Source organism: Alternaria atra (assembly GCF_907166805.1).
Source record: "Alternaria atra isolate CS162 genome assembly, contig: 29, whole genome shotgun sequence".
Lineage (NCBI taxonomy): Eukaryota > Fungi > Ascomycota > Dothideomycetes > Pleosporales > Pleosporaceae > Alternaria > Alternaria atra.
The window spans coordinates 1,661,706-1,686,120 of record NW_025091327.1 but is presented as its reverse complement, the minus strand read 5'-3'; the positions used below and the strand labels follow the sequence as shown (position 1 = coordinate 1,686,120).

The 24,415-nt window shown below is 52.5% G+C and overlaps 8 protein-coding genes across 8 annotated transcripts; 3 read left to right on the top strand and 5 right to left on the bottom strand.

Annotated features, from left to right (window-relative positions):
- Nucleotides 1-859: 859 nt before the first annotated feature.
- ALTATR162_LOCUS8876 (uncharacterized protein) lies at nt 860-1,684 on the bottom strand (the record flags this gene model as incomplete). The annotated part of the gene is made up of 1 exon (XM_043316509.1): nt 860-1,684. One exon carries the CDS (start codon nt 1,682-1,684, stop codon nt 860-862), a length of 825 nt encoding a protein of 274 aa, XP_043172444.1.
- A 2,315-nt stretch (nt 1,685-3,999) lies between these two features.
- On the bottom strand, nt 4,000-5,769 carry ALTATR162_LOCUS8875 (uncharacterized protein; the record flags this gene model as incomplete). The annotated part of the gene is made up of 3 exons (XM_043316508.1): nt 4,000-5,473; nt 5,531-5,661; nt 5,710-5,769. The coding sequence occupies 3 exons, from the start codon at nt 5,767-5,769 to the stop codon at nt 4,000-4,002; spliced, it is 1,665 nt and encodes a 554-aa protein (XP_043172443.1).
- Nucleotides 5,770-6,108: 339 nt separating this feature from the next.
- Nucleotides 6,109-6,897, bottom strand: ALTATR162_LOCUS8874 (uncharacterized protein; the record flags this gene model as incomplete). The annotated part of the gene is made up of 1 exon (XM_043316507.1): nt 6,109-6,897. The coding sequence occupies one exon, from the start codon at nt 6,895-6,897 to the stop codon at nt 6,109-6,111; it is 789 nt and encodes a 262-aa protein (XP_043172442.1).
- A 2,939-nt stretch (nt 6,898-9,836) lies between these two features.
- On the top strand, nt 9,837-10,292 carry ALTATR162_LOCUS8873 (uncharacterized protein; the record flags this gene model as incomplete). The annotated part of the gene is made up of 1 exon (XM_043316506.1): nt 9,837-10,292. One exon carries the CDS (start codon nt 9,837-9,839, stop codon nt 10,290-10,292), a length of 456 nt encoding a protein of 151 aa, XP_043172441.1.
- Nucleotides 10,293-13,592: 3,300 nt separating this feature from the next.
- ALTATR162_LOCUS8872 (uncharacterized protein) lies at nt 13,593-15,954 on the bottom strand (the record flags this gene model as incomplete). Its single annotated transcript, XM_043316505.1, has 2 exons — nt 13,593-15,503; nt 15,556-15,954. 2 exons carry the CDS (start codon nt 15,952-15,954, stop codon nt 13,593-13,595), a joined length of 2,310 nt encoding a protein of 769 aa, XP_043172440.1.
- A 1,870-nt stretch (nt 15,955-17,824) lies between these two features.
- ALTATR162_LOCUS8871 (uncharacterized protein) lies at nt 17,825-18,907 on the top strand (the record flags this gene model as incomplete). Its single annotated transcript, XM_043316504.1, has 1 exon — nt 17,825-18,907. One exon carries the CDS (start codon nt 17,825-17,827, stop codon nt 18,905-18,907), a length of 1,083 nt encoding a protein of 360 aa, XP_043172439.1.
- Nucleotides 18,908-19,294: 387 nt separating this feature from the next.
- Nucleotides 19,295-20,144, top strand: ALTATR162_LOCUS8870 (uncharacterized protein; the record flags this gene model as incomplete). The annotated part of the gene is made up of 2 exons (XM_043316503.1): nt 19,295-19,308; nt 19,361-20,144. The coding sequence occupies 2 exons, from the start codon at nt 19,295-19,297 to the stop codon at nt 20,142-20,144; spliced, it is 798 nt and encodes a 265-aa protein (XP_043172438.1).
- A 505-nt stretch (nt 20,145-20,649) lies between these two features.
- On the bottom strand, nt 20,650-23,124 carry ALTATR162_LOCUS8869 (uncharacterized protein; the record flags this gene model as incomplete). Its single annotated transcript, XM_043316502.1, has 1 exon — nt 20,650-23,124. The coding sequence occupies one exon, from the start codon at nt 23,122-23,124 to the stop codon at nt 20,650-20,652; it is 2,475 nt and encodes an 824-aa protein (XP_043172437.1).
- Nucleotides 23,125-24,415: the final 1,291 nt, after the last annotated feature.

The window sequence follows — 24,415 nt, the reverse complement described above, 5'->3', positions numbered from 1 at the left end:
TCCGTCAGCCGTCACAGATAGCAGCGAGTTTGGTATCTAGGACAATGGTGCAGTCTAACGTAATATCCACAATGCTCATAGGTCAATTCGTATAGTCATCCCAGCGTAAGGCTTAGCAATCGAACACGATGTCTCAGCAGTTTGCCAGAAAACAAGATGCAGACACAATAGCGCCGTATCAACGAGGAGTCGATCAAGCTTTCAAAAAAAAAATAGTCATATCACATACTAGGTGACACGCGCGCTTAGCCACCCAAGTTTAACAACTTCCCTGTCGCCGCAATAGGCAGGGGGCCATGCGAAGCGGTGGCGATCATCGTCAGCAGCAACCAGCTGATACGGACTCTCATACCAATAGCAAGGGCATACCCTAACACTGAAGCTACGCAAATGCGAATAAACCGGTCAATGCAATTCAGTGAACCGGAGGTTCCGGGCCATTAGGCACGAGACAGGGACTCGCTTCCGACCGGACCTCAGCATACTCTGCAGTGTCCGGATCGCATCATCGGTGAAACTCGTTGGAGAAGCCGAGAAGGTAGATGTGAGTGTCGCCAAGACACTGAATATGAAGGCGTAGCGCTATTGACACATACCCTCCGGGATAGCACATTACTAATCCCTAGACTCTGGCGCACTAAAGATGTGTGTCTATTCATGACCACCAACTCCACATCTATATGGTGCACTATACTAGGGTATAAGTAAAAAAACCAAAACTCCCCCGAACCAAGCTCTAATTCGTTTCCGCAAAAAAACCATGTCCTGACTTTTAGACTAGATAAAATACCATTGAGCAATATGACCACTCTACCTTGTGAACTTTGTGACGTGAGATACCCAACGTACACAAAGAGTCTCATCCGTCTCCACCCACTACGTCTTGTGCGATATCTCCCATCTTCCCGCCTGACTCAAGTATTTGTCGTGCTGCTGTTTGGATGGAAAGGCTTTCGCATCGCATATTCTGCACCGTCGACTCGAGCACATGCGTCCTGGAGCGAAGACGGCTCACTTCAGCACGGAGGACGTTGATAGTCTCTGCCTGTGATGAGATCGAGGTAGGCATGCTGTGCGTTGAGCCGAAAGGCGACGGACTTGGAGTGATACCGGATTGCTGTTCCGCGACTGCTGAAGATGTTGGCTTCTGAGTGCCTGTCACCATAGCTTCTTCTAGTAACCGAATCCTCTGTTCTAGCTCTGCCTTCTCGATTTCCCACTTCCTCTTGGCCTCGGCACTCTGTGACTGGAGCCGGTTTGCCATGTCCATGATCTGCACGTATTGTGCCCCATTAGCAACCAACTGCCGCCGGGCCTCGTCCCTAGCCTGCTGTAGCTCTTCAATCTGACCTTCGACTGACATAACTTGCGCTAGCAACCTTTCCTTCTCTTCCTTCAGGCCATTTATCTCCATATCACTAACCTCGAGCTTCTTCTCACACGTGGCGCATTTCAACTTTTGTCTCTCGAGGTTCTGGAGCAAAGCGTTGTACTCGCGCTGCAGAGTCTGGAATTCAAAGGTTTTGACACGAACTTGGTGTTGTAGATCCTGTAAGTCCGCGCTTTGTACTGATGTCTGCGACGTCGCAGGTGGTGACATCGGCGGTAGGCTTTGCAAGCTAGGAAAGTTGAGCGAAGACGGTGAAGGTAGAATGATCGGCGGTGTAGGTTGCGGAGCCTGCATCGGGGACTGTTGAGGCGCGTGTGTCGACCCGGAAGATAACGTGGTGTCTTGTGAAGAGTTACCCACGTATGATCCGGACCTGGGACGACTAGATTCGTCATATCCGTGGGGTATCAAATATTGCCTTGTTAACGACGATTGTTCTTCAGGGCCATCTAGGTAGTCTCGAGCTCTTCTCATTTTGGAAACGTCGTAAGGTGGCGACGGTGATCTTGGACGATGCGACGATTGGTGCTCCATGTGCCCTTGTAGTCTAAAGCCACTCTCATGCAACAAGCGAAGCGCCCGTGGCAGTGGCTCTTCGCTCCGAGAACATCCAGTTTCAAGCGGCTATCGGAGGGTATTAGCGTTGGCCTTGTAAGATAATGGAGGCAGCCGCTAAGCTCCAGCGGCAATAGGGGGATCAGGTAGAGTAACTCACTGTATCGAATACGTCATGCTCTGTACGCGTCAACCCTCGGACTCTATTGGCCAGCACCCCCGAATCCGTGGCAATCTTTTGTGTTGATATACGCGATTCCAAACATGCTTGGTACTGGCAATCTGGTGAACAATAGGTGATTGTCCCTGCTGCATGCGCCAGCTCAGGGCTGTGACTAGGAGGTAAGTCCAAAACGCTATGCGGGAGACCAGCCCGTCTAGTACTTCGGCAATAGATTGGCGGATCTTCTGTAATCGTCTCAGTTACGAGGACGGTCTTGGAAAGTGAGTGTTGGCATTCTCGCGCTCCAATAAAACGTGAGCATCATGCGCCGGCTGTATGTCGGGCACCGCGCTTCCGCTTAACGCGCTATACAGGTAGAAAGCTAAAAAGGTTACCGTACCTGCGTGACTCGATGGCAGAATCTTCCAAGGCCGGTGTTGGAAAACATCGAAAAGAGACTGGGCTCTGGGTTTCAGTGTATCCAGCGGCGCGACAACCTGTAACGAAGGCAGTGGTTCTGCACAATTCGAAATTACAAGCTCTGCTAACATGCTTTCGGAGGAAGTAGGGCGCAGCGGCAGTCTTTGTTGGTCCGAGACATAATCGCCGTCAGTGTAGTGGCCGGCTCGTGGCGGGAGCGGGGATGGATGCTGATTGATGAAGGCTGTAACATTCGGGCCGGCGCGCTTGGGCTGCACATCAATGGCGTTTTCATCCTCCCACGGTCGTTTCTTATTCGTGCGAGACCCCATGGGTGGAATTTGACCTCAAAGACCGAATGCTGACGTTGTCGTTCGCCATTCAGGTTGGTAGATTGTTACAGTAGCAGCAATGTTGTCAAAGACTGTTTGGATCAGGTATTGCAAAAGAAATGTCCATGAAATGCTCAGATGACTAGAGGACAATAGATGTAGTGCAAACTGGCGATGACTGCCACATGTGAGCCTGAATACTCTGAGATTTGTGTTGACTCCAGGACCTTGCGTTCAGTGGTTCGGCATCTGAGGTAGTAAACGCGTAGACAAGCAGGCGTAATGTTTACAAAGTATCCGGTGGCTCTTTCAGAAAAGGCGTATAAAAGAGGCCGAAGGCCAGCGCTGCAGTATGTCAATGCGTGCGAGATACTCCGTCGGTAGTATCAAAAGACAGCCAGCGCTACTGCCGCACCAAATCGTCCTCGCTCTTGATAGCCAGGCCAAGCAAAAGCCAAGTTGCAAGCTAAGGAGCCAACAGAAAGATATAGTATCGATGCTCTAGTCACGTCAGACGCGGGTTGATGCGGTACCTCGAGAGACGGTGCCGAAATACCGATCCGTGGACGGGAATCCAGGGGACGCTCAGGAGTTGTTTGCGCGGACGACTTGCAGCCAACGACAGGGGAAGCTTGTGGAAGGATGACGGCTGAGTAAGACGGGTAGATGATTATTGGTAATGTGAACGGGAACTCATCCGAGATTAGCGTCGTTAGTCAGCACAGACCGTGTGAAGCTCTCTGTCACATCATCTGCAGAGGCTAGACTAAACACATCTCATGTCGTCTGATCGTCATACACTTGCAGCTCCACGAGACAGGCTATTGGGATTCAGTAAGTGTGAGCAAACCGATGTGGATACAGACTTCGGCGGCGGCCATGGACCAGCTTGTATCCATACTAATGAAGAGATCATTTACCAAAACGTCGAAGTGTTTGAACCAAGGCTCTGAAATTGAGCGTCACCCCTAGAAAGTAGAGTCTTTGGCGTATAGGTCGATGTGTACTGCCACAGGCAACCCATGCCGACACACATAGGAAGAAGTCCAGTCCACTCGAATAGGAAGTCCACGATCTCTTGCTGTTCCGTCAACGCCACGTGCCGCGTTTCTGAGTCTGCTCTGGCAGCTCTCTTTGTTTCACATCCGCCAAGCCGCACTCTGACCATCAACATCCACCCACTGTGTCCCGACATCCCGCGCAATCACTCGAAGACGATCCTCAACCCACTCTTTCTCTCTTAACACAACGTCAGTCTCGATCTTCTGCATTGTCTGCAACTCATCCAAGATGCCATTTAGAATTGATTTACATGCTTCAACTATGCATGCAATGCTTGATCCTGGTGCTGGTGAAGTCAGCCTGTCCAGATCGCGGGCGAGCACAGTCAGCTTTCGAGACAAGGCAGCATTTTCAGCTTTCCACGTATCTCCAAGACCTTCAATTGTACCAAGAACCGCCTTGGCTCCACCATGATCCCGTCGACCGAACCGAGTATCCTGGACCCAGGATAGCCAGTGTTCAAATTCAGCCACTAGACGCTGCAGACGGCCACCGGACTCGACCAACGACGGCAGTTCGTGAAGGGGCTCCGAGAGGACCTGGATGTGCTCAACAAGCCCCGCAGATAAGCCGCCAGCACTCCATTCGAGCAAAGACTGGAGATTTTTCTGCTCCTGAGCTGCACGTTCGTTCTCCAACATGACTTGGTATAAGCTGGCCACCTCTTCGAACTTTGTATGTAAGCTACGCTTCGCGCTGATCTCCCAGCGTCTGCACACCTGCGCCGACGATTGATGCAAAAGATGTAGTTGAAGCAGTTCTGATTGAAGACTGACCGTCTCTGGGGAAAGCGAGTACGACGCTGCTTGGGATGCAGGGTTGATAAAAGTGGCGGTTGGGGCTTTCCCTACCTTTCGCGGTGTGAAGTGCTGTTGAAGTGTGCTAAATGCTGGTCGATTAGTCTTCTTCGGCTCTTCAGCCCTGGGCATAGGTCCAGTGTTTGGCAAGCTACTTGATGCTTCTGGTCTAGCCCGAGTACTGGCAGTGCGACTAAGACCTGTGTTGCGTATCGACGTCCTGGTGGCGCCAGGTAGTGTGTCTGCGGATGTGCTGTTATTCTTGGTAGTACGACTTGGTGCCATCTGTAGAGACTTTGGTCGCTCAGATATTGTGTTTGATCTAGCAACATCCCGCCGTGGGGCTGATATGGTACTCGTCGACTGCGTCCGAGCATGACCAGAAACGCCTGAAGATGGAGCTGGATGTGACGTAGCAGCTGGTTTCCGCAAAGACTGCGATCGGCTCAGTCCTGCCTGTGGCGCCGCAAGCTTGCTGACTGATGCGGGAGGTCGCATAGAACGAGGAACACTCATTTTATCAGTATTTTCCGTGCGCTGAGACGACGGAGTGCCAGTCTGATACGCTGATCGAGGTCGAAGACGTCCCGGTACTGCACCCGGAATCTGAATTTCTTGCGGTGCTGATACAGCTTCTGGTTGGTTCTGCACATCATACAAGTTTTCTCCCCTATCTTCATGGCCAGCATCTTGATCGGATACTTCTGGCAATATACTTGACCGAGTATTGTATTTATGTTGACCGGGTTGGGGGCTGGATTGGGAGACGATTAGTTAAGCCGCGTGCCTCGTGCGCATGAGGTATACCCACAGTAAGCTGCGACGGTTCTCCGTGTCGCCCTGGAGCGACGGTAGTTTGCTCGGCGAAGGACGCACAATACCACTTGTGCCATGCCTTGCTGCTTGTTCATCGTTCTCAACTGGAATGGCGGATGCAGCGGTCTGCCTTTTGTTAGACATTGCCTGCCATGGGATGAAGGCTAGGCTTACCCGGGTTCGTGGTGGCGCATGGCCGATCCTGCCTATCTGCGAGCGCGGCTTTGCATTCATCTTTGATGTAGGTCGTGGCACTATTGTAGACGCGTCGGTAGCTTGGTTTGGTGTTGTTGGGTATGCACAAATACACGAAACATCGGGTGTTTACATCCCAGGCCAATGAGCGCGGACCACTACGCTAACACCACATATGGCTAGAACCCTGACGTATGGCAAGAGCAAGTCGGACACAATATAGAAAGAGGAATATCGTCAGAGTTCGTTATCTAGTGTATCTAAGCTGAGTGAGTGACCTAATGCATACTTCGAGAAATAGGTTTCCAAATCCATGCAACACGAAAGCACAAGTGATCCATAATATGAAGGGCAGAATTGCTACTCTCCCCAATGTCCTCACAAGCTACCGCGGCGCGCTGGGAAAGAGACACCCTCGATAGCAGCGTAGTCGACAAACCAGCTAACGCGGTCCCCACCCTTGTGGTTCACTAGACCACACGGTAGCTGCTGACCCTCGTCGGTATCGAAAATCTGGCGCATGATGTCCTTCTTTCCTCCGCCCGTTGCAACAAAGCCAATCTTAAGTCCGTGTTGCGCGACAGGGAGGGAGATGGTAATGCGCTTCGGGGGAGGCTTTGGGGAGTCGGAGATGGAAAGTACCCACGCTTCGGTTTCGCGCAGGAGATCAGAGCCGGGGAACAAACTGCAGGTGTGGCCGTCTGGTCCGCAGCCAAGCAGGAGCAGATCGAAGAGTGGTAGCTTTACGCTATCGCGCGCAGCAAAGACACTGACGAGCGTCTTCTCATACTGGTCGGCCAGCTCTTGTACGTCGTCGAGGTACTTGACGTCGATTGGGTAGACCTTGGGTGTTCCCAACTCAGACGGTATCTTGTCGAGAAGCTCCTCCTTGACCAGTCTGTGATTGCTGTCCTCATGATCGAGGGGCACGGCGCGCTCGTCGGCGTAGAAGATCTCCCACTTGTCGAATTGTACCTTTCCCTCGCCATTGGTTTCCTTGAGAAGCGCTTGCGCAAGCGTCTTGGGCAGGGAGCCGCCGGAGACGGCGACACGGAAAACTTGGTGGCGCTCGAGTGCGGCGTTTTGGGCATCGAGAACGTAGGTGCGCAGGCTCGGGGCGAGCTCAGCAGCGCTCTGGAAAGCGTATAGGTTCGGAGGCTTGCCCATTGTGTTGACGTGTGTATGTGGTTGGTGTGGTGAAGATTGTAGGAGCGCGATGGAGGGGTTCGGAGAGGTGGGGCTGCCTAGCTATGTGCCGTTGTTTCGTTCGACTGCGGGCCGGTGACGATTGCCACGATAGTGACGTGAGCAGCTTTTACGCAGCGGTGCGACGCTCGTAAAAATTGCGCGGGACCAAGGTGAAAAGATAGCGGCAAAGATTGCTTGTGGCATCACCTCATGGGCGATCGGGCCTCGATACCGAGTCCATTTTGAGCCAACCGTGCAGCTTTACCGCAGATGTCATTTCGCTCGTCCGGCCTGGGGTTTGCGCCATGCTGGAGAATGGTGCATGGCATCAGGACATGGTACCATAGGGATATTGACGAAAAGAAGGAACGATATCCACAGGAGTTATGTATTCACGCACATGACCGTCGCCATTGGAGCGACCAATGATGTTGTCTGGACGACAAGAGGAGCGTTGGAGGCTAATCCGGATATGGCCTCATCACGTGTGTCCGTATCTCGTTGTGCAACTTTCTCAAGACAAGGCATTTACCATACTGACATTGCATTAACCCCTCATTCAACCAGCTACAATTGTAAAATCGATTGTTCTAGTAGCTACCGAGTCGAGTTTGCGTTTCCCCAAGTTCCAGGCCCGCGATTGGGTCTTGTAGGACAAATCTATGGGTACGAAAAAGCTGGTTCCTCCTAGATTGCATCTAACAAAGCACATGGAGGTGTTGGCACTATTCCGCGTTAGGACACTAGTAATGTCGGGCTTCTTCGTATGGCTACTTTGGTCACTCGCTTCTCATTGTCAGAGTTCTACTAAGCCAACGTGGCCTGCAGGAGTTATATCCGTTTCCTCGTACGAGTATGGTTTAGAGTCGACCACGCGCGATCTGAGCAGGTTTTCCATACTGGATCCTACCCGGGTCAACCGCTGGTGGACAAGCGGGACCATGACCACAACTGACGTTCTCTGCACAAACTTGTATATCACCTGCTGTCTTTTTCTCAGAGAAGCTTAAGTTGTTCGCATCTGAAAGGCAGACGCCATTTGTCATGATATGGTACTACCTGACGCGTCTGGGTTGGAGGCTCACTGTCGGTCGCGCATCGCCGAGCGAGCAGGGCCTCGAGGATGTGTTACTTTTTCTGTGCGTTTATGAATTCGTTGTCTTTGCCAGTGGCAGCCTGGTCTGACCCCATACGTGGCCCTGCTTCATACGGTACACGTCGGGAACTCCGTTGCTCGAGACCTTCCTATCTGACTGGAGTCCCGGAACGCACACTGCTCAGCTGACTACACCGACGGTTGAGCCCCGGCCCGTGTAACTGGCTGGATCGCTGCAGAACCATAGAATGTGCGGTCTAGACAAAGTTCAGAGGAACCACGTTTCTTTTGCAGAATCAACCCCTAGCGATTTCGGCGACCCCAATCTTCAAAAGAAATAAATCCACTCGAATTTTCGACTCCTTGGCCCACAATTAGAGTGGCGAGTATCCAGTCACCTGGTGCAACGTAGTCTCAGACTGGACTGTTTGGGCGTCGTTCAGCTACGGCTATTGGGTTCTAGACCGGCGTCCGGCAGGACTTTGTGTGCACAACAACGGTGCAATGCAGGGCTGGTGCCTTTGGTGAAATGCAGCAAACCCGGCCCTTAGTGTCGCAGTGTATGCCGAGAGCGTTTTCTGTTAACCTGGGTCCGATCATGGTAGCACATGCAGGTCCATGTATGTATGCTGGGGTCATGGAACTCTCCGGAAGGCAACATAAGCGCTTGTTGGACGGAGTCGGCAGTACAGCACTGTGATTGTAGACGCTTGAAACGAAGGGTACGTGTCTTGAGCGGCGACTCTCGTGAGATGAGCGTGTTGTTTGCGTCGTTGTGCGTCATTGTTTACGAAAAGGTAGATGAGCCCAGGAAGAGTGTGATGTAGTCGAGACAAGTACAGTAGAGTTTGCGACAGCAGCGTTTCATTGTCGGAGGTGCAGGGTCCTATGAAGTTGTTGCGGTGGTTCCCCCAGGTTAATGGGGGGTTCATGCCATGATCTAGACCTTGAGCCAACGGTTCGGCCCGCTTGACATCGACGATGGGCAGCAAGAGGCTGCGAGGGTTGCGGTTGCAAAGTCCGCGGTCAAGAGCTACTTTCGACGGATCATTGCAGAAACTGCCGCATTGGGGTGGTTGTTGGACGAGGGGCGTGAGGGCACCGTGATGGCATCGTGATGGCGCGTGAGGAAGCCGGTGGTGCTCGGCAACCGGATGAACCAAAGCACAAGGAGCCGCGTTAGTCGGCGGAGAATGCGTGGCTGGATCGCCGGGCATAGACACACGTGACACGACACGGTCGCAAACAGTCAGCGTGCAGTGTAGAGGAGAGGCTGTGCAGGACAGGAGTGAGTTTGCTACGAGACACGAACACAGTCAGCGCCGGGGACGAAGCCCGCGCGGCCACGTAACACGTACGCAACGGCAGTGATCTCATGCAGAGGCAAATGCAAAAGGTAAAAAATGCCATGTTGCAGAGATGCAGTTTCATCGAGCGATGAGACTTTCACTTTGCACTGTAATCTCGATGGGCGCAAGTCGCTATGCTGTGGGCGGGCAGGATTGGCTCGTGTGCGGGCATGCAAGAGTAGCCACGATCGAGACCGAGCGGCCGATCGCAAACTGCCCGTCTCAGCCCGGGCAAGGCCCAAGGCCCAGCACAGACTTGGGACCCGGCGCCTTGGATGGTTGCCCTTTACCTTCGGCTGCCCAGCCATGCGCCAATCAGCCTGGCGCACTGCCCCGCCCAGCACAGGGCCTGCTACTCGCCGGTCTTGCATCGCTCGATGGCCGTACGAGCATATAGGCGACTGCGATTCCACATACTCAGCAGTGATTCACACACCCGGTCATTCTGCTCTAAGACACATACAAGCCATACCATGAGCGCAGATCACCTAACACCCGACTCCCTCCCCACTGCACCTTCCTGCTACTTCAGCATCTTGCCGGCCGTCCACTTCTCCCTGGAAACTCCCTCCCATAGCCCCATCTCCGACTACCAACCCTACACCCCCTCGGACCCGACCAATCCGCTGCTGGCCTTTCGCCCAGCACCACCTCTCTACATGACGAACCCTTCAGATGCCTCGCGCCTCCTGCAGTTGCAAACCCAGGCTGCCCACCGCCCCGCCCCTGAGCCCATCCAACAACAACGCACCTCGAGCACTTCCTCCAACAGCTCCAACAGCTCCATTTCCAGCATGGGCCTTGGTTCACCATCAACTCTGTCCTGCTGCCGCTGTCGCCGCGAGTGCCTGGCCAACATGTACCAGATCGGCACCAACCGTTACTACTGCAGCCACTGCGCACGGATGACTGGCTACAGCGCTGGCTGAAACCCACTACCCAGCTTCAATTTATTCCCTACACTATTGCCTAGTCAATATCCGCGACTACCCACAACCTGTACTGCCGGATAAACCACTACATGCATACATAGACATTCGCTGTCACAACTGCACCCCATTATCGCCGTTTTGCTTTTGAGCCACGGCCGGGAACTCCACAGGAGCACGGAGGAAGATGCACTTGGGAGATTGCCCTTTGGCACATTTGGCCGAAGAGCCTGGTAGCGCACTTTACGCGTTGCCCGAAATGCCGACGTCTTGAAGACACGGGCAAATTATTGGCATAGTCGGCCACACTATGAGAAGAAAATCATGAAGCTGGCCTTCAAATCACCACGCTGCAACAGCTGGCCTGCACGAGGATTGAACATATGATAGATACCCCATCTGTACGATACACTAGCATCAGTCGCGGAATGCGCTGACAGCAAATACATTTTTTCAAATCACAATGTTTTCCACAATCGTGCCGTGATGGTTTTTTTTTTCGCCGTCTCACCTTTTCTTCGGTCTTGCGGACTAACATTTTCGTAGCCAACATAACCCTAATCTACTTGCAGCGCATTTTTATCCTCGCCAAGGCTCCGTCAATATACAGCAAACTGCGATCCGATGATCTTCGGAAAATGCAAAAACTCCTTGTGCACAGAATTCGTTCCCCGCTAGTCTCCAATCATCCGTAGTGTGAACTGTCAATCTGAACTTCATCCGTCGGCCGCGTGGTCTTGTGACCTCCTGTCTCAGGAATTCACTACCCAACGCGGATAACAATAACCTCAAGATCAAATGCGCATCCTTCGTATTGTCGCACATGCTAGCAACAGTCAAACAATGTGCAGAGTCAAAATTCAGCCTCATGATCCACTTGCCCCTGTTCAATGTGTCCTCCGCGGCGCGCGAACCCCCGCTGTCACCCAAGCGTGTGGATGACTTACTCAGTCGAAATGCGATTCTACATGTCCACGTCCGATGGCCATGGGGATCTGCCGGTCTCCTCTTTTTCCGCGTCAGCACTATTCTATTTGCAGTAGGAGAGTCGAAGGGGGCGGCATGACATCGCTCGATGCCATGCGCCAGGCACGATGCAGGGCACTCTGATCCCCATGGCTGTAATTGTGGGTATGGGCTTTGTTGAAAATGCCATCGGCGTTCGATGCCGCGCAAGACGGCTGATGCACGGAAACTTCGTAATTGACCAATCAACAGCGTTGGGTTTCTTCTCAGGTGGTCGCCCTGATAGTGTTGTCGCAGATTGATCAGGAGAAAAGAATACGTGGGGGCCTCTGGAGTCATACTTTGGGGATCGAGGGATCGTGAACGCGTACGCAAAAGAACCGTTTTACGGGGTAAACCGGATTGAAGGCCGCTGTCTTTCGTTGGCTGGGTCAACCGTGAAGTTTACTGACCCAAGGTTCCTGGGCTGTTTGACATGTGCGTGTGGCTGGGTGATCTCTGGTCCGGCAATAAGGTTCGTTATCAGTAGCAGCTATAAGCTTATCGGCCATCGAAAGTGCGGAGCGATGCTTGCGATAACCTTCCTCAAGCATCACCCTGCTCATTTCCCGCAATGCGAACATCTTCGTGGTCATCCCCTCGCGCACTCCACTGAACGCAGTTTCGCATTGCCAACCACACTACCCTTCTCCAGGGAACAACCATCAGGTCACACACCCCATAGTCCCGCGTTCCAACGCCGCACCGACCTTGTTCTTGTTAGTGCCGATACTAGCGCCACATAACGTCTGCCATGCATCGGCGATGTCAAACCAGCATCGAAAATCTCCCGTGCATGATGGGATTTCCAAGCTTTCTCCCGCCTACCGTGCACTTTTCTTCCCACGCCTTTGGTGGCTGAACGTGCCACCCGCGTTGTTTTCTGTGGACCAGCATCGGATCAGCATGGCATGAGCAATGGTCAACGTATACATCTGAGCAGATCAGTGGCTCGCGGCTAACGCACCCGCGGGCCCCTTGCTGAGACATGGACGATGACGTGCAAATCATCAGGGCTGATCATCCCGTCCAACATATGTCATCCCGTCCCTCCCTCTTCCGCCCAAAGCATCGAAAAGCATCAAACGATGCACAGGCCAACCGGGATGACGAACCTCCTCATCGGGCAAAGGAGCTAGTCGACACATGCCAGCCGTCCATACGGAGGAAAACTGACTCCGCTGTAACCGTTGCGCAGAAACCTTGCAAAGAACCTGCTTTCTGACTGCTCCACTGCGTCTAGACCCTTCAGACCCTGCCAGGTAGCTTGACGTAAGCCCTTGCATCCTGCGCTATATAGCGGGCTACTCTCACGCGTTGTCGTGTGCGATCGGTTCGACACCTGAGGATCACCTGTTGGACTAGCAATACGGACCACGTTGCCACGGGAAGGTAGAGTAAACATCGGAGACACGGCATGCCAGTTGCATCTGTTCGATGTCGTGCAGCATCATGTCGCGACATACCGGAAGACTAGGTATAATGGAGGGGGAGAAAAAAGGCCTGCATTCACCCACCCACTTCGCCGACTCCTATCTCGCTCCCCGGGAAAAACACAAGATGTGTCTTCATGGTGTAGCGCAAGCACGATCGATCGATTTCATCAGAGTAGCTCGCAATGTCGACATCTAGCACCCCACGCTAGCTTTTTTTCTCCTGCCCTCGCTTTCTGCAACACTGGAGAGAAAAGCACATGTACGTGTTCTTCGCTGCATCAGACAAATCTGCTGGAGATCTTACTACGCAGACTTTCGGGTATGCTTTCTTCTCGAAGCGCTCTGTGCGCGATCCACAGAAGGAAGCGTAGAAGCAACAAACAACCGCAAATACCATCTAATACACATAGCAAAGCGGGTAGCTATGACAACTTGGAGGATGGACGCCGTTCCCAGAAATAATGTGCGCGTGATGGACACCATCTTTTTCATATTTGCGGAAAGTGTTTCTTCCGACGCATGAGCCGCAACGTTCTTGGTGAGATCGATCGATGCATCTTGCGTCGAGGCAAACTGAACGTCCTTGCAATTCCCTCCGTTCGAGCTCAATGTCGATCTGGTCCATTCTCTAGCCGACCGCTGGCTGCCAAGCATATGGTTGGTTGATGTCGATATCCATCAGTCTGACAAGGCTTTATTGTCGACAAAAGCACCACGCAACACTATCTTCTTTACTATGAAAGTTCACAAACAACAAATGTAGGCTGCAAGAATTATTTTTGAAACATTCAAGACCGTGGTTATTATTTCGTATCCAAGTTTCCCATTGTGCCTTGTAAACACCTCAGTAACTACTAATCTACGGCCACATGATGCCGTTTCCGTCAAAGCTAACACCACTCAGATCAGTTCTGACATCAAGCGGGTAGTCAGCCGCCTTGAGGTCCCTCCTCCAGGACTGCATCCTCTTGCTGTGCGCCCTCTCAGACACGCTCAGCTCACGCTTCGCCATGCGCGATGTTGAGTAGCCACCGAGGTCTCCAGCAATGCAGTGGCTGACTCCACCCCAAGTAGAATCAGCAACAGCCTTCCAGATAGCAGTCACATCAACCGTCATAGCCTTGGTGTAAAGGATACGACAGTCCGAGGGCTCGTAGACGAACTGGAGAGGTGTGTTTGTCTCATCTCCATCACGGATACCGTCGCGGAAGTTGACGTTAATCGCGTTGTTGGAAGAGCGATCGAAGACTGTGTTGTCATAGTACTCGCCTAGTTCAGTAGTGTTGAGCTGAGCGCCTTCTTCGGGCGTGGACAGCTCTTCGACGGTGTATTGGGCGAGAGATTGGATGTAGGTCCAGGGGAAGTTGTTTGTTCCCTTGACACCACCGACGGCTTGAGTGATACCCTCACGCGGGCGACCACCGAGAGAGATGTATTTGACGCCGGCGCGCTGGCGCATGAGTTCGGAGAAAATGGTGCATGTCGACGCGCAGTAACCATCGGTAACGACGACAATGTCCTCAGCGGCGAAAGGAGCCTGGGTGTAGTTCGAAAGCGGGCCGTAGCCGTGAACGTAGACGCCACCGGAGTTGAGTGGAATGAGTACATCGCTGAGGTTCCAGCGGAAGAGGTTGGTGAAGTTGTCGCCCTTCTGCTCGAGACCAGGGCCAAACTTGTCCTGCCAGCTCTCAAAGTTCTCACTGTTTACATCGAGATCAGATCGGTAGTTGAAGACGGAGGAGACAACACCGTCGACCAGCTCCGCGAGTGTTTCGTTCTGGCTGTCGATCACACGGGGTACACCCTCAGCAGCTTCAGAGAACTTCTGGTTCAGGATCTGGGTGGACTCAAATGCGCGGTAACGGTCGGCAGCTGCGTGGTCGATATCTTGCGGGAAAAGAAGCTTGTACAAGTCGTAGCCGAGTAGAATGGTTCCACCACCGTTGGCTGAAACGTCAATGACGAGCTTCTTCTTCCCAGCAGACTTGGCTGCGGCGAGGAAGTTGGCAGCAGTAGCTTGGAATTCCTCCTGTGCATCGATACCAACAAAAGAGGGCACAGAGAGCACAGCAACATCTGAGTAGTCGTCCTCCAGGAAGTAACCGCCGATCAAGTTGTGTGCTTCACGGAGAACTGGGGGTGGGTATCCAGGTGCGGGAATGGTAGGTACTGCTGTGGCCGAAGTAGTGGCTGAGGGTGTAGGTGTGGCTGAGGTCGAGTTTGATGGTGTTGGCTCCTCAGTTTGGGTTGGGCCGGTGAACCAGAGCTTGTAAAGGCTCTCTCCGTCGGTAATACCATCAAATGGAATCAAGACCTTCGCAAAGTTGTCGTAGGTACGGCTGGTACCGTTCTCGAACGTAAGCTCAGTAGTAGGACCCGGGTAGATCCAGCGACCGCGGCCAGATCCTGCAAAAGTACCGATACCAGATCCAACGGGGCCAAGTGACACCGTCGCAAGCTCATAGAAGACGTTGTTGTACAATGCGTCTCGATCTTGGAGGGATCCATATTGAGCCCAGTTTTCCAGGAAGTCCTTGGCGTCCTCGCCATCGATGTGGGTGATGGGTGAGGGTGTGAAGGTAGCGTTGCCGAAAGATTCCGCCAGTACGTCCGCATAGACGTAGGGTTGAGGAAGCTCTTTTCCGTCGCTGGAGACGGATACCAGAGGTACCGGGCGAGCAAAGTTAAAGACAGTGCCTACAACATCAGGGACGTACACAAAGTGACCGTCGTGGGTGCTTTGCAAGAGAGTGTAGAGCTCGAATCCGAACTATACTAGGTTATTTCATACTCTTAACATCAGATCGTCGTAAGAAACTTACCTCATACTCATTCTCATACGCTCCGGATGTAACCTTCCCTCTGATTTCCTCGAGCCCGCCCCAGATGTCGACTGGTGGCTGTACCTTCTCAGCATACTCTGCTGGAGGGTCCTTCAGCCAGACAGTGTTACTTTGCCATCTAAAGTACGGGACGACGCCGTCCACCAGGGCGAGAGCAGCGCTCTGGTTGAATGGGACAGAATTGATGCAATCCCATGCGAGCTCGGCGGGTACAGTCGCAGTACCTGCAGTAATGTTCTTTCCGGCAATGGCAGCGCTGACTTGCGCACAAGGGCTTGTCGCATTGTATTGTCGCGCATGGATGTGAGGTGCAACAGGCGACGAAAGTGCAATTGAGGCCAGCGAGAGGCCAGCGACGGCGTTGAAGAGGGAAGCCATGTTTTCAACCCAAACAACACAGCAGACAGCTCAAAAAACTAATTTCAAGCTCACCGTGCCGTTCTTCCAACTGAACGACCTCGACCATTTTATACCTGCACAAGCTGTACCGCGGACCTGGCAACAAACTTGCGCGTTCTCAAGGCGATAGACATCATAGCTGCATGTGCTACCCTGTACTTGCCATCGCCAGACCCATGTAGAACGAGGGGAACAACATTCTGGCGAATAGGCTGTACAGATACGATAGGAACTAGATTAGTAACAACGGGCCATGCATGCATGTATAGTTGCTCAAAGAGGAAAGCCGTGGTGTGCTTGGTACTCTGCGCGATTGACGATCACATCCGGAACGGCATTGGGGTTCGGAGAATTGCCCAGTACCCAAGGTTGTGTAGATTAATCGATAGTCATAGAACTTGGGGTCGGGTCAGATACAATAGTAATACCGCAATCCTGCATTACAATGTCAATTGAAAGAGTGAGCCGTCCGCCATCGTAGTACCGACTGCTGAAGCTTCGTGGAGTTGTTGAAGCTTCACAAGCCTTGGACTTCGGGACGCTAGTCCACTCTCTAGGCTAGAAGAGGCAGGCGCGAACTGCGCGATGCCGCTTCGTCCTATCGACAATTTGAACAATCATCCCCGCTCTTACGATATCAGTTGCCGAAATCGACTTGGTCGTCCAGGAATCCATGACTCATGACGGAGATGCAGTGCATTTGGGTGGCTAGTGGGATGCAGTGCAAGGGTTCAGTACGTGGGTGGCGTGAGGCAGGTTGAGGCTCCACCGAGGGACTGGCAACAACTCTGCAAGATACGAATCGCGATATTTCTCTCGAGATGGCGAGGTTAAGTTTCCGGCTTTCTAAACTGGACGGGAAAAAAGGCAAGCTTTGGTAACCAGACAGACACTCATTTCCGTCGCCATCCGAACTATAGGTTCCCGGTCTTATGTGAATGAGTATGAATCGATGTGGCCCAATATCGGAAGTCTGAGATACCTAGGTATTATCGGTGATTTTTCTGATACAGCAATTCCGGTCGGAACTAATAATCTCAGTACCTTGTCGTATGCGGCCAGTGTAAGTAAGGTGTTGGGTCGAGAAACGAGGAGATGTAGGATTGTCAGTCGGACCCGTTGGAACAACATTCGCTGCTCACATCGTGTCCCGTTCATAATTCTCGGGAGAATAAGCATTGTACCGTCCATTTTAGCTACGAATATCTGAGGGACATGCTCACTTTGGCTGGACTTGGTAGACAATAACTGACCAAACCTTGAAATACATCAAGGTCTTTTAGTCATTGGGCATACCTTAAGGCTTAGAGTGGAATGATACTACTCTGCCTTCTTATGGCGTCCTAGCTTTTGCGAACTCCTTTCACAAGATTAAGTAGGGAATGACTAAACTAACGTATACACATACCTCATCGCATGGCACTCATGAGTTCATCAAAGCCACCCTGGGTTATTGCGTAATGACTTGAGTCTGTGTCACAGATACAGTATCCGTGTGTGATCGTGCATTCGTGCCCGGTTGCGACAACGACACATATTATACAGCATGTCGCAGTTATGACACGTTTTCGACAACAACCTTTCGAATACTTAGTGTTTACCTTCTTCACGTGGTCGCACCGCCTGGGATATTCTCCAACTGCTAAAAATGTGAAAGGCTAGTTCAGTGTTGAATCATATCGCATACAACACTGTGTGGACTCTGTCGTAACATGGTACACGTTTAGTATCGTTCCATGCTCACAACGTCGAGATTCAATCAGCATAATAATAAGAATTCATCTACCAAAATATAATTCCCTAGCCAAGTAGAACGGCTTGTTGCGTATTAAGTTAGAGTTTCCTCGATATGACGTATTTTCCAGCACAATCGCGCGAGCAATACTTCAGAAGCTACATCAAACCTTCAGGACCTTCTGACGATCCGGTATGTCCAATCTGTTTCGAAGATTGGAACCCGGACACCTCTCCCATCGTTCAAACCATGTGCAGCCATACCTTTCATCGATTTTGTTTGGCCAAGTGGTTATATGGCATAGGCATGGAAGTCTGCCCGAACACGTGCCCAAGCTGTCGTGCCGTGTGTTTTCCTGAGCACTCGGAACAGGAAGCACACAATGTCAACCACGTTTTAGTTCCAGGGCTCGGAGCTGATTCGAATTACGCAAGCAATAACGTCTTCGAGGCCATAGCTACACACATCGAAGGTGTCGTTGCGCCGCTTTTGGAACTAGAGGAAATTTACGCGCGGTTTGGTATTGACCTCGAATGCTCGGATGAGCCCTCCCGATTCCTTCAGGCTATGGAACAAGTCATCTCTGCAGGCGTCGCCCTGAGTCGAATCCCATTGAATCTTCACGAAGGCTGGATGCCTATGTTGGCGCCTCACCTCAACGACTGGCTGACTGTTAAATTTCTGGTAGCGTCACTATTTGTCACTACTCAGTGGCCACTCATGACACCGGACCAGTGGACTGATGTACTGGCTGCACGGAATCGAATTGGGCGTGTTGCGTTCTACTCAACGGATTTTGGGTCTTCCACGGTTGTTGCTTGGTTAGAGCACATCAACGACCGCCACGATGCGCAGTACGAAATACTGATTAGCGGTTACTTCCCAAACGCCACCTTTGCTCGCTGGAAGGAGACTAATACAGCTGGTCGTGTAGTCAACGCGGGCTATCGCGACTGTACAATAACTAACACCAATTCGATGACTTACATCAACATCCCGGGTACAGATTTGAGTCCAGGACCTGTACTCTACTTTCAGGGCAACTCACTCTGGATTTCAGAACGAGTGATCGGCAATATCGTAGGGTTCAGCATCGATGAAGACTCACGTACTGTTGTTGTGCGTAGCTCCGCTAATCATACCTTCAAGGTAGTGTTCTCTCAACATGAGCTACGAGAGGACGGCGGTTTCCTATAAGCTATGATTAACATGAACAAAGAAATGGAATGGAGGTATGCGCTACTTGTATTTTGTTATCGTTTTCATTGAGATGACGGCGTATGTCTTCAGGATACATTGGTGTGGTAGTACAAGAACGAGCTGTAGTCGCAGACGCGCTAAAAGTTTCCCCACCCGCGCCCGTGGCACTTGTACTTGCGTTTCCAATGGCGTCTTCGTTCTAGCATACCAACTCCACCAACCACAAAGATAACCATGTGTGCCTTTCGCTCCAGATTCTTTAACTCTCACTCATAAAGTCATACATCATTGCAATAGTTGTCCACGGCCAATATCGACCATTTCTACACATAGTACTCCTGCTCCCAGCAAGCTGTAATAACCCGCCTCCACCGAATAGACAAAATGAAATATAGCGGGTAACTTCTCACTCCCCAGACTTCTCTCCACACGGTGAAGCTAATATGATAGGCTATACTTCGTTTCTAATCCCTCTACCAACATCGACGCCTCCCTCTCCACTGTAAACAGCCTCATTCAAGGCATCGAGACCAGCTTCCAAAATGCCACACGGAAGCAAACACCATGGTCGCTCTCCTACCGCGCATTTCGCGACACCATACCTCCAGGCTACCAGCCACCTACGGGCGCAGACGGCAAACCGAAGCCATACGCACACTCCTACCAGCACCTCCTCCATCTCTCGAGCCTCTCGCCGAATCGCACATATGTATTTGCGCAACCGTTAGCGCAGCAAGAGTCCATTGCGTCGATACCGCTGCGACAGCAAGACGCGCATGCTTCGATACTACGGTACCAATGTTCTGCTCTGTGGACGCCGAGACAAATACTGGCTGTGCGCGAAGGAACATCTTATAGTGGGGGTCTTTGTACGATACAAATTGGGGAGCTACGAGCAACACGCGAAGGTCCGCAATCAGGCGCCGTCTTATCGCCAGGCGTCGTCGTCTGTATCAGCACGACACTGGGCGCTGAGGATGCAGAGAACCACATGAATTCAGGCTATGACACGACGGAAAACGGTACGGCAATGGATGTAGATGAAGAACAAGTCGATATCGAGTACGCGCAGACTGTGGTTCGTGACTGCTGGAGTAAAATCAAAGATGGGCGCGATTTGGGCCGGTCGGAGATCAGGGAAGTCATGATGGCCCCAGTTACAACGGGCAAGAAGAGTCAGGAGCAAGAGGCAATGGTGCGCATGTGGTGTGATGCTTTGCGCATGCGCGGCTGAGCGAGTGTGGATTTGATCTCATTTAATACCAGATACCCAATTTACTCATATTCAGACGGAACAAAACTTGTAGCGCGAACTCAACTCATACGACGATGCATGCACATAGACGAGGGCGTAGTAGATAGCTTTACAGTTTGATTGACTATGCCAGGCCTACCCTGCCCAGACACTCGTAAGACCGTCTAGTCTCATTCCCTCCTACCAATTCCCTAGGTATCCCTACAGGTATCTAAACTACAACGTAAAAGAAAAAGCGAATGAAGAAAGAGAAGAAAGCGAAGGTGGTAAAGTCAAGTATTAAGGCAACGTTTCGCACACATTCAGATTACAACACATAGTTGAAGATCGATCCCCAAAGCTAGATCAGCTGCGCGCCATAAACCCTAGACCGGACATATGCAAAAGAAAGTTTGTGTGAAGGAGAAGGTAGTAGTAACAACCAACCAGTAGATGAGGGGAAAGTATCGCACAGTGAAGAAGATACACAACATCTAGGATACGCTTACTGCGCACCAACCTCCTCTTCGGCCCAGCCAGGAAGACCACCGTCACCCTGGATGGCGAGACCGTAACCGCCGTTACCACTGCCGAAGCCACCGATACCAGAGCTCAGGCTGCCGAAGGAGCCCTGCTGGGGTGCTTGTGTTTGCTGCATGGAGTGGTTGAAGGGACCTTGAGTGAAAGCAGGAAGGCTGACAGCACGGGAGTGTTGACCACGCGAGTTGAGGTTGGAGGGCGCAAGGAGACCACCAACAGTAGTAGCACCGGAGCCACCAGCTGAGGTACCGTTAATCAGGCTGAAGCTTGAGGTGCTCTGATGGGAGCTGTGAGAGTGATGTGGCTGAGGAGTGTTCAAGTCAGCGCCGTAGAATGCAGCCTGCGGCGACTGGAACGATTGCTGGTGTTGCTGCTGGTTCTGCTGCTGCTGCTGGTGTTGCATGCTGGCCTCGACCTGCTGCTGTTGCTGCTGCTGTTGCTGAGCTTGCAAGTACATCATGAGGGGGTTGTTGTTGCCAGAGTTCATAATGTTACCAGAAGCAGGTGCTTGAACAGAGGGGAACTGTCCGTTGGTGCTTTGGCCAGAGCCTGGGGCGCCGGAGCCAGTCGGTGAGACTGATGCACCAGCGCGATTGGGATGCAGTCCGTTGATAGGGGACGGTGACTGGAGGCCATCGCTACCGGCTTGCTGGGCCTGAGCCTGTTGGCTGTTCATCTGGCGGGGAGGGTTACCACATCGGTCCTTTCCGAAGTTGACCTTGAATCGCTTGTATTCGTCACGACCGCGGATCGCTTCGATCGCCTTGATGGCATTGGCAATGTTGGTGAAGTTGACGAATGCACAGCTCTTCTCACGCAGTGTGTTGACCAGCTCGATCTCACCGTACTCGGAGAAATCCTGCCTCAGACGGTCCTCTGTCCAAGACTCATCCAGGTTGCCAATGTACACGTTACGGGAAGCACCACCACTGACAGCAAGGGCAATCGCAGGGGGAAGAGCACCAGAGTGCTTGCCCCAGCCAATCTTCAACCGACGGTTGTGGATCATCAGCCCCTGAAGGTTGCTAAGGGCGTAGAAGGATGCAGCCGATGTCGGGTCAATGAAAGTAACGAAGCAGATGTGCTTATCCGGGATGTACCTAATGTGATGAAGGAGACCACCACGGACAACGTTGCAGATCTCCTCGATAGTAGTCTCCGGGTGAATGTTTCCGAGGTACACCGTTCGGTTACCCAAGTTGTTCACACCTCCAGCAGAGGTTGCGACAGCGGCAGCAGCGACGGATTGCTGAGCAAGCGCATTGGAGATCATGTCGCGGTCCGCACCGTTCAGGACATGGGCGTATCCGGGAGCGATACCGAGGTACTGCGCAGCGTTCTGTTGCTGGGTCTTGGAAACGTATGCACATCGATCCTTGCCGTAGTAGACGCGCCTGGGAGCTTGCCACTTAGGCTCCTGGGGAAGCTGAGAGACAGCCTTGATGGCATTTCCGATTGACAAGAAGTGAACAAAACCGATGGCCTTCTCCCGGACAATCTTGACGGTGTCGATTGGGCCGAATTTGCTGAGGTCTTCGCGGAGTTCATCCTCTGAAACATCCTCGGACAAGTTGCCTAGGTAGACGTTGCGAGAAGCGCCCGACTGCTGCACTGCCAAGGCCACGGATGTGGGGACCTGTGACGGCTTTCCCCACCCGATCTTGATGTCCTGGCCTCTAATGGACAACTTCTTCAAGATTGCGTCAGAGTGAAAATGGGTGGCGGAGCTGCTGTCGAGGAAGGAGATGAAGGCGCAGTTCTTGTCTGGCAAAAGCCTAACGGACTCGATTTGACCACTGCGTACGTGGCCGAGGATCTCCTCTGCCGAAGTCTCAGGAGGAATGTTGCCCAAGTAGACGGTCCTGCTAGTTCCAGAGACAAGACCAGGGGCGATCGGCATGGAGGAGCCGAGTCCACCAAGACCCTGCGCGCCGTAACCAGGGAAACCTCCAGTAGGTGACTGCGGGCCACCGAAGAAACCACTGGTGGGGGACACCATGTTCTGGTAGAGCTGCGGTGAGAGAGGCTGCTGCAAGGGGCTGCCAACATGGTTAGACTGGTGGTTCTGTTGCTGCGATTGGTTCTGGCCGGCGAACTGTGCAAAGTTCTGGAATTGCGGGGAAGCGAAAGCGGAGGGCGAGCCGGGCTGGAAGGGGCTACCGAGGAGCAGTTGGGACGGAAGCAGAGGAGTGAAGTTCATGTCGAAACCGGTGCCTGGAGTTTGCAAGTCGTTGCCGTTCTGGTTGCCAGGGTTGAGTCTGCCGGTGTTGATAGACATGTTGTTCGCCCTCTCCGGGTGCCGGTCGCCATAGCCGGGCTGGTTTGTCGCGAAGGCGCCGTGGGAAAAGCCGTGATGACCACCGCCGTTCATCTGCCTGTGGAAGCTCGACTGGAGACGGGGTCCGCTAGGAGCGTTGGGGGCGCCCTCGTGTTGCTGCATACCGAGAAGGTGCGGGGGCAGACTGAAGCTGTCCCGCGCGCTTTGAGATAGAACCGCCGTGGTGAAGGTGTATTATTGCGTCCGGGACTCGTTGGACCGGACGGCGAAATATGTATTTCAGAAGGTGAAGTTGCAACCGGTTGCAGGGTGGTCGCTAGGCTTAGGAAGATGCTGCTGTATTACAAGATGTAGAGCGGTCTGTACGTGTTAGTCTCATCTCACATGGGAGAAGATGTAATTGTGCAGACGTACATCCAAAAGCACAATGCCAACGAGTCGTTTGCAAGTCTAACAATACAAGACAAGCTCACAACACAGTCAATGGCAGCCTAAATGATACAGGTACAGACGTCCAAAAGGGTCCTGTCGCAGGCCTGAATAGTGAACGCAGCGGGGGCGCAATTAAATGCAGTGTGCCAGAGTTTCCGAAGAACAAACTCGCGTGGCTTGTTTGAGGATGCGTACACTAAAAGAGCGAACAATAAGAATGAAGTGCAAAGAAGCAAGCTTTGCCGGGAGCCTCGATGCGGGGGAGAAGAGGAGGTAATGAACGAAAGGGATCGAAGAAGAGGGATGCGACCTGAAGTCGGAGCGGAGGAGCGAAGAAAGAGGTCGGTGAGAAATGCTAACTAGCAGGGCACATTAGGAGGCAGGCGCAAATGAGGCAGCCCAAAGCGGACAACTAGCGCACCGCTTATTTTAAACGCGCAGACCACGTATGAATCGTGCAAACCACCGTCGACACCAACCGCTGCCCTGCAGTTCTCTGAACCCGTAGACGCCTGTGCTAGGCGGCGTGGTATTTCGTGCAGCAACGCGCCCCAGTGCCTGGCGTAGATGGTGTTGTGCTACCGGCGGTGCAGCTCGGAGCCATGCAACGGATGCGGACGACGGGTAATTGCAGATATGCACACTCCGTCCCTGACTAGATGAGCCGCCTGATAGTGCTGCTCTTAAGACGGGTCCCTTTTTCCCTTTGTCACGCGAACACGAAAGGGTCCAGATCGTATTGCGGCGGCTCCAGTTCCAGGCGTAAGGATGGCCCTTAGTGCCAGCCAGTCTACCGCCTCGTCTCAGCAATCGATACAGAACGTTTCCACATGGTCTGGTTCCAGCGGTATACTACTGCGAATCGTCGCTATGTGTGCAATAAACACGGAGCGCTCCGTATTATGGGTATCAGATGTCAAACGTGACTATGCGAAACCTCCACGTGTGTCATGCCTACCCCTGAGAGTTTGCTGACTTCTAGAATGACGTTTGCGCCTTCTGTCGTTTGACGCGTTCAGTA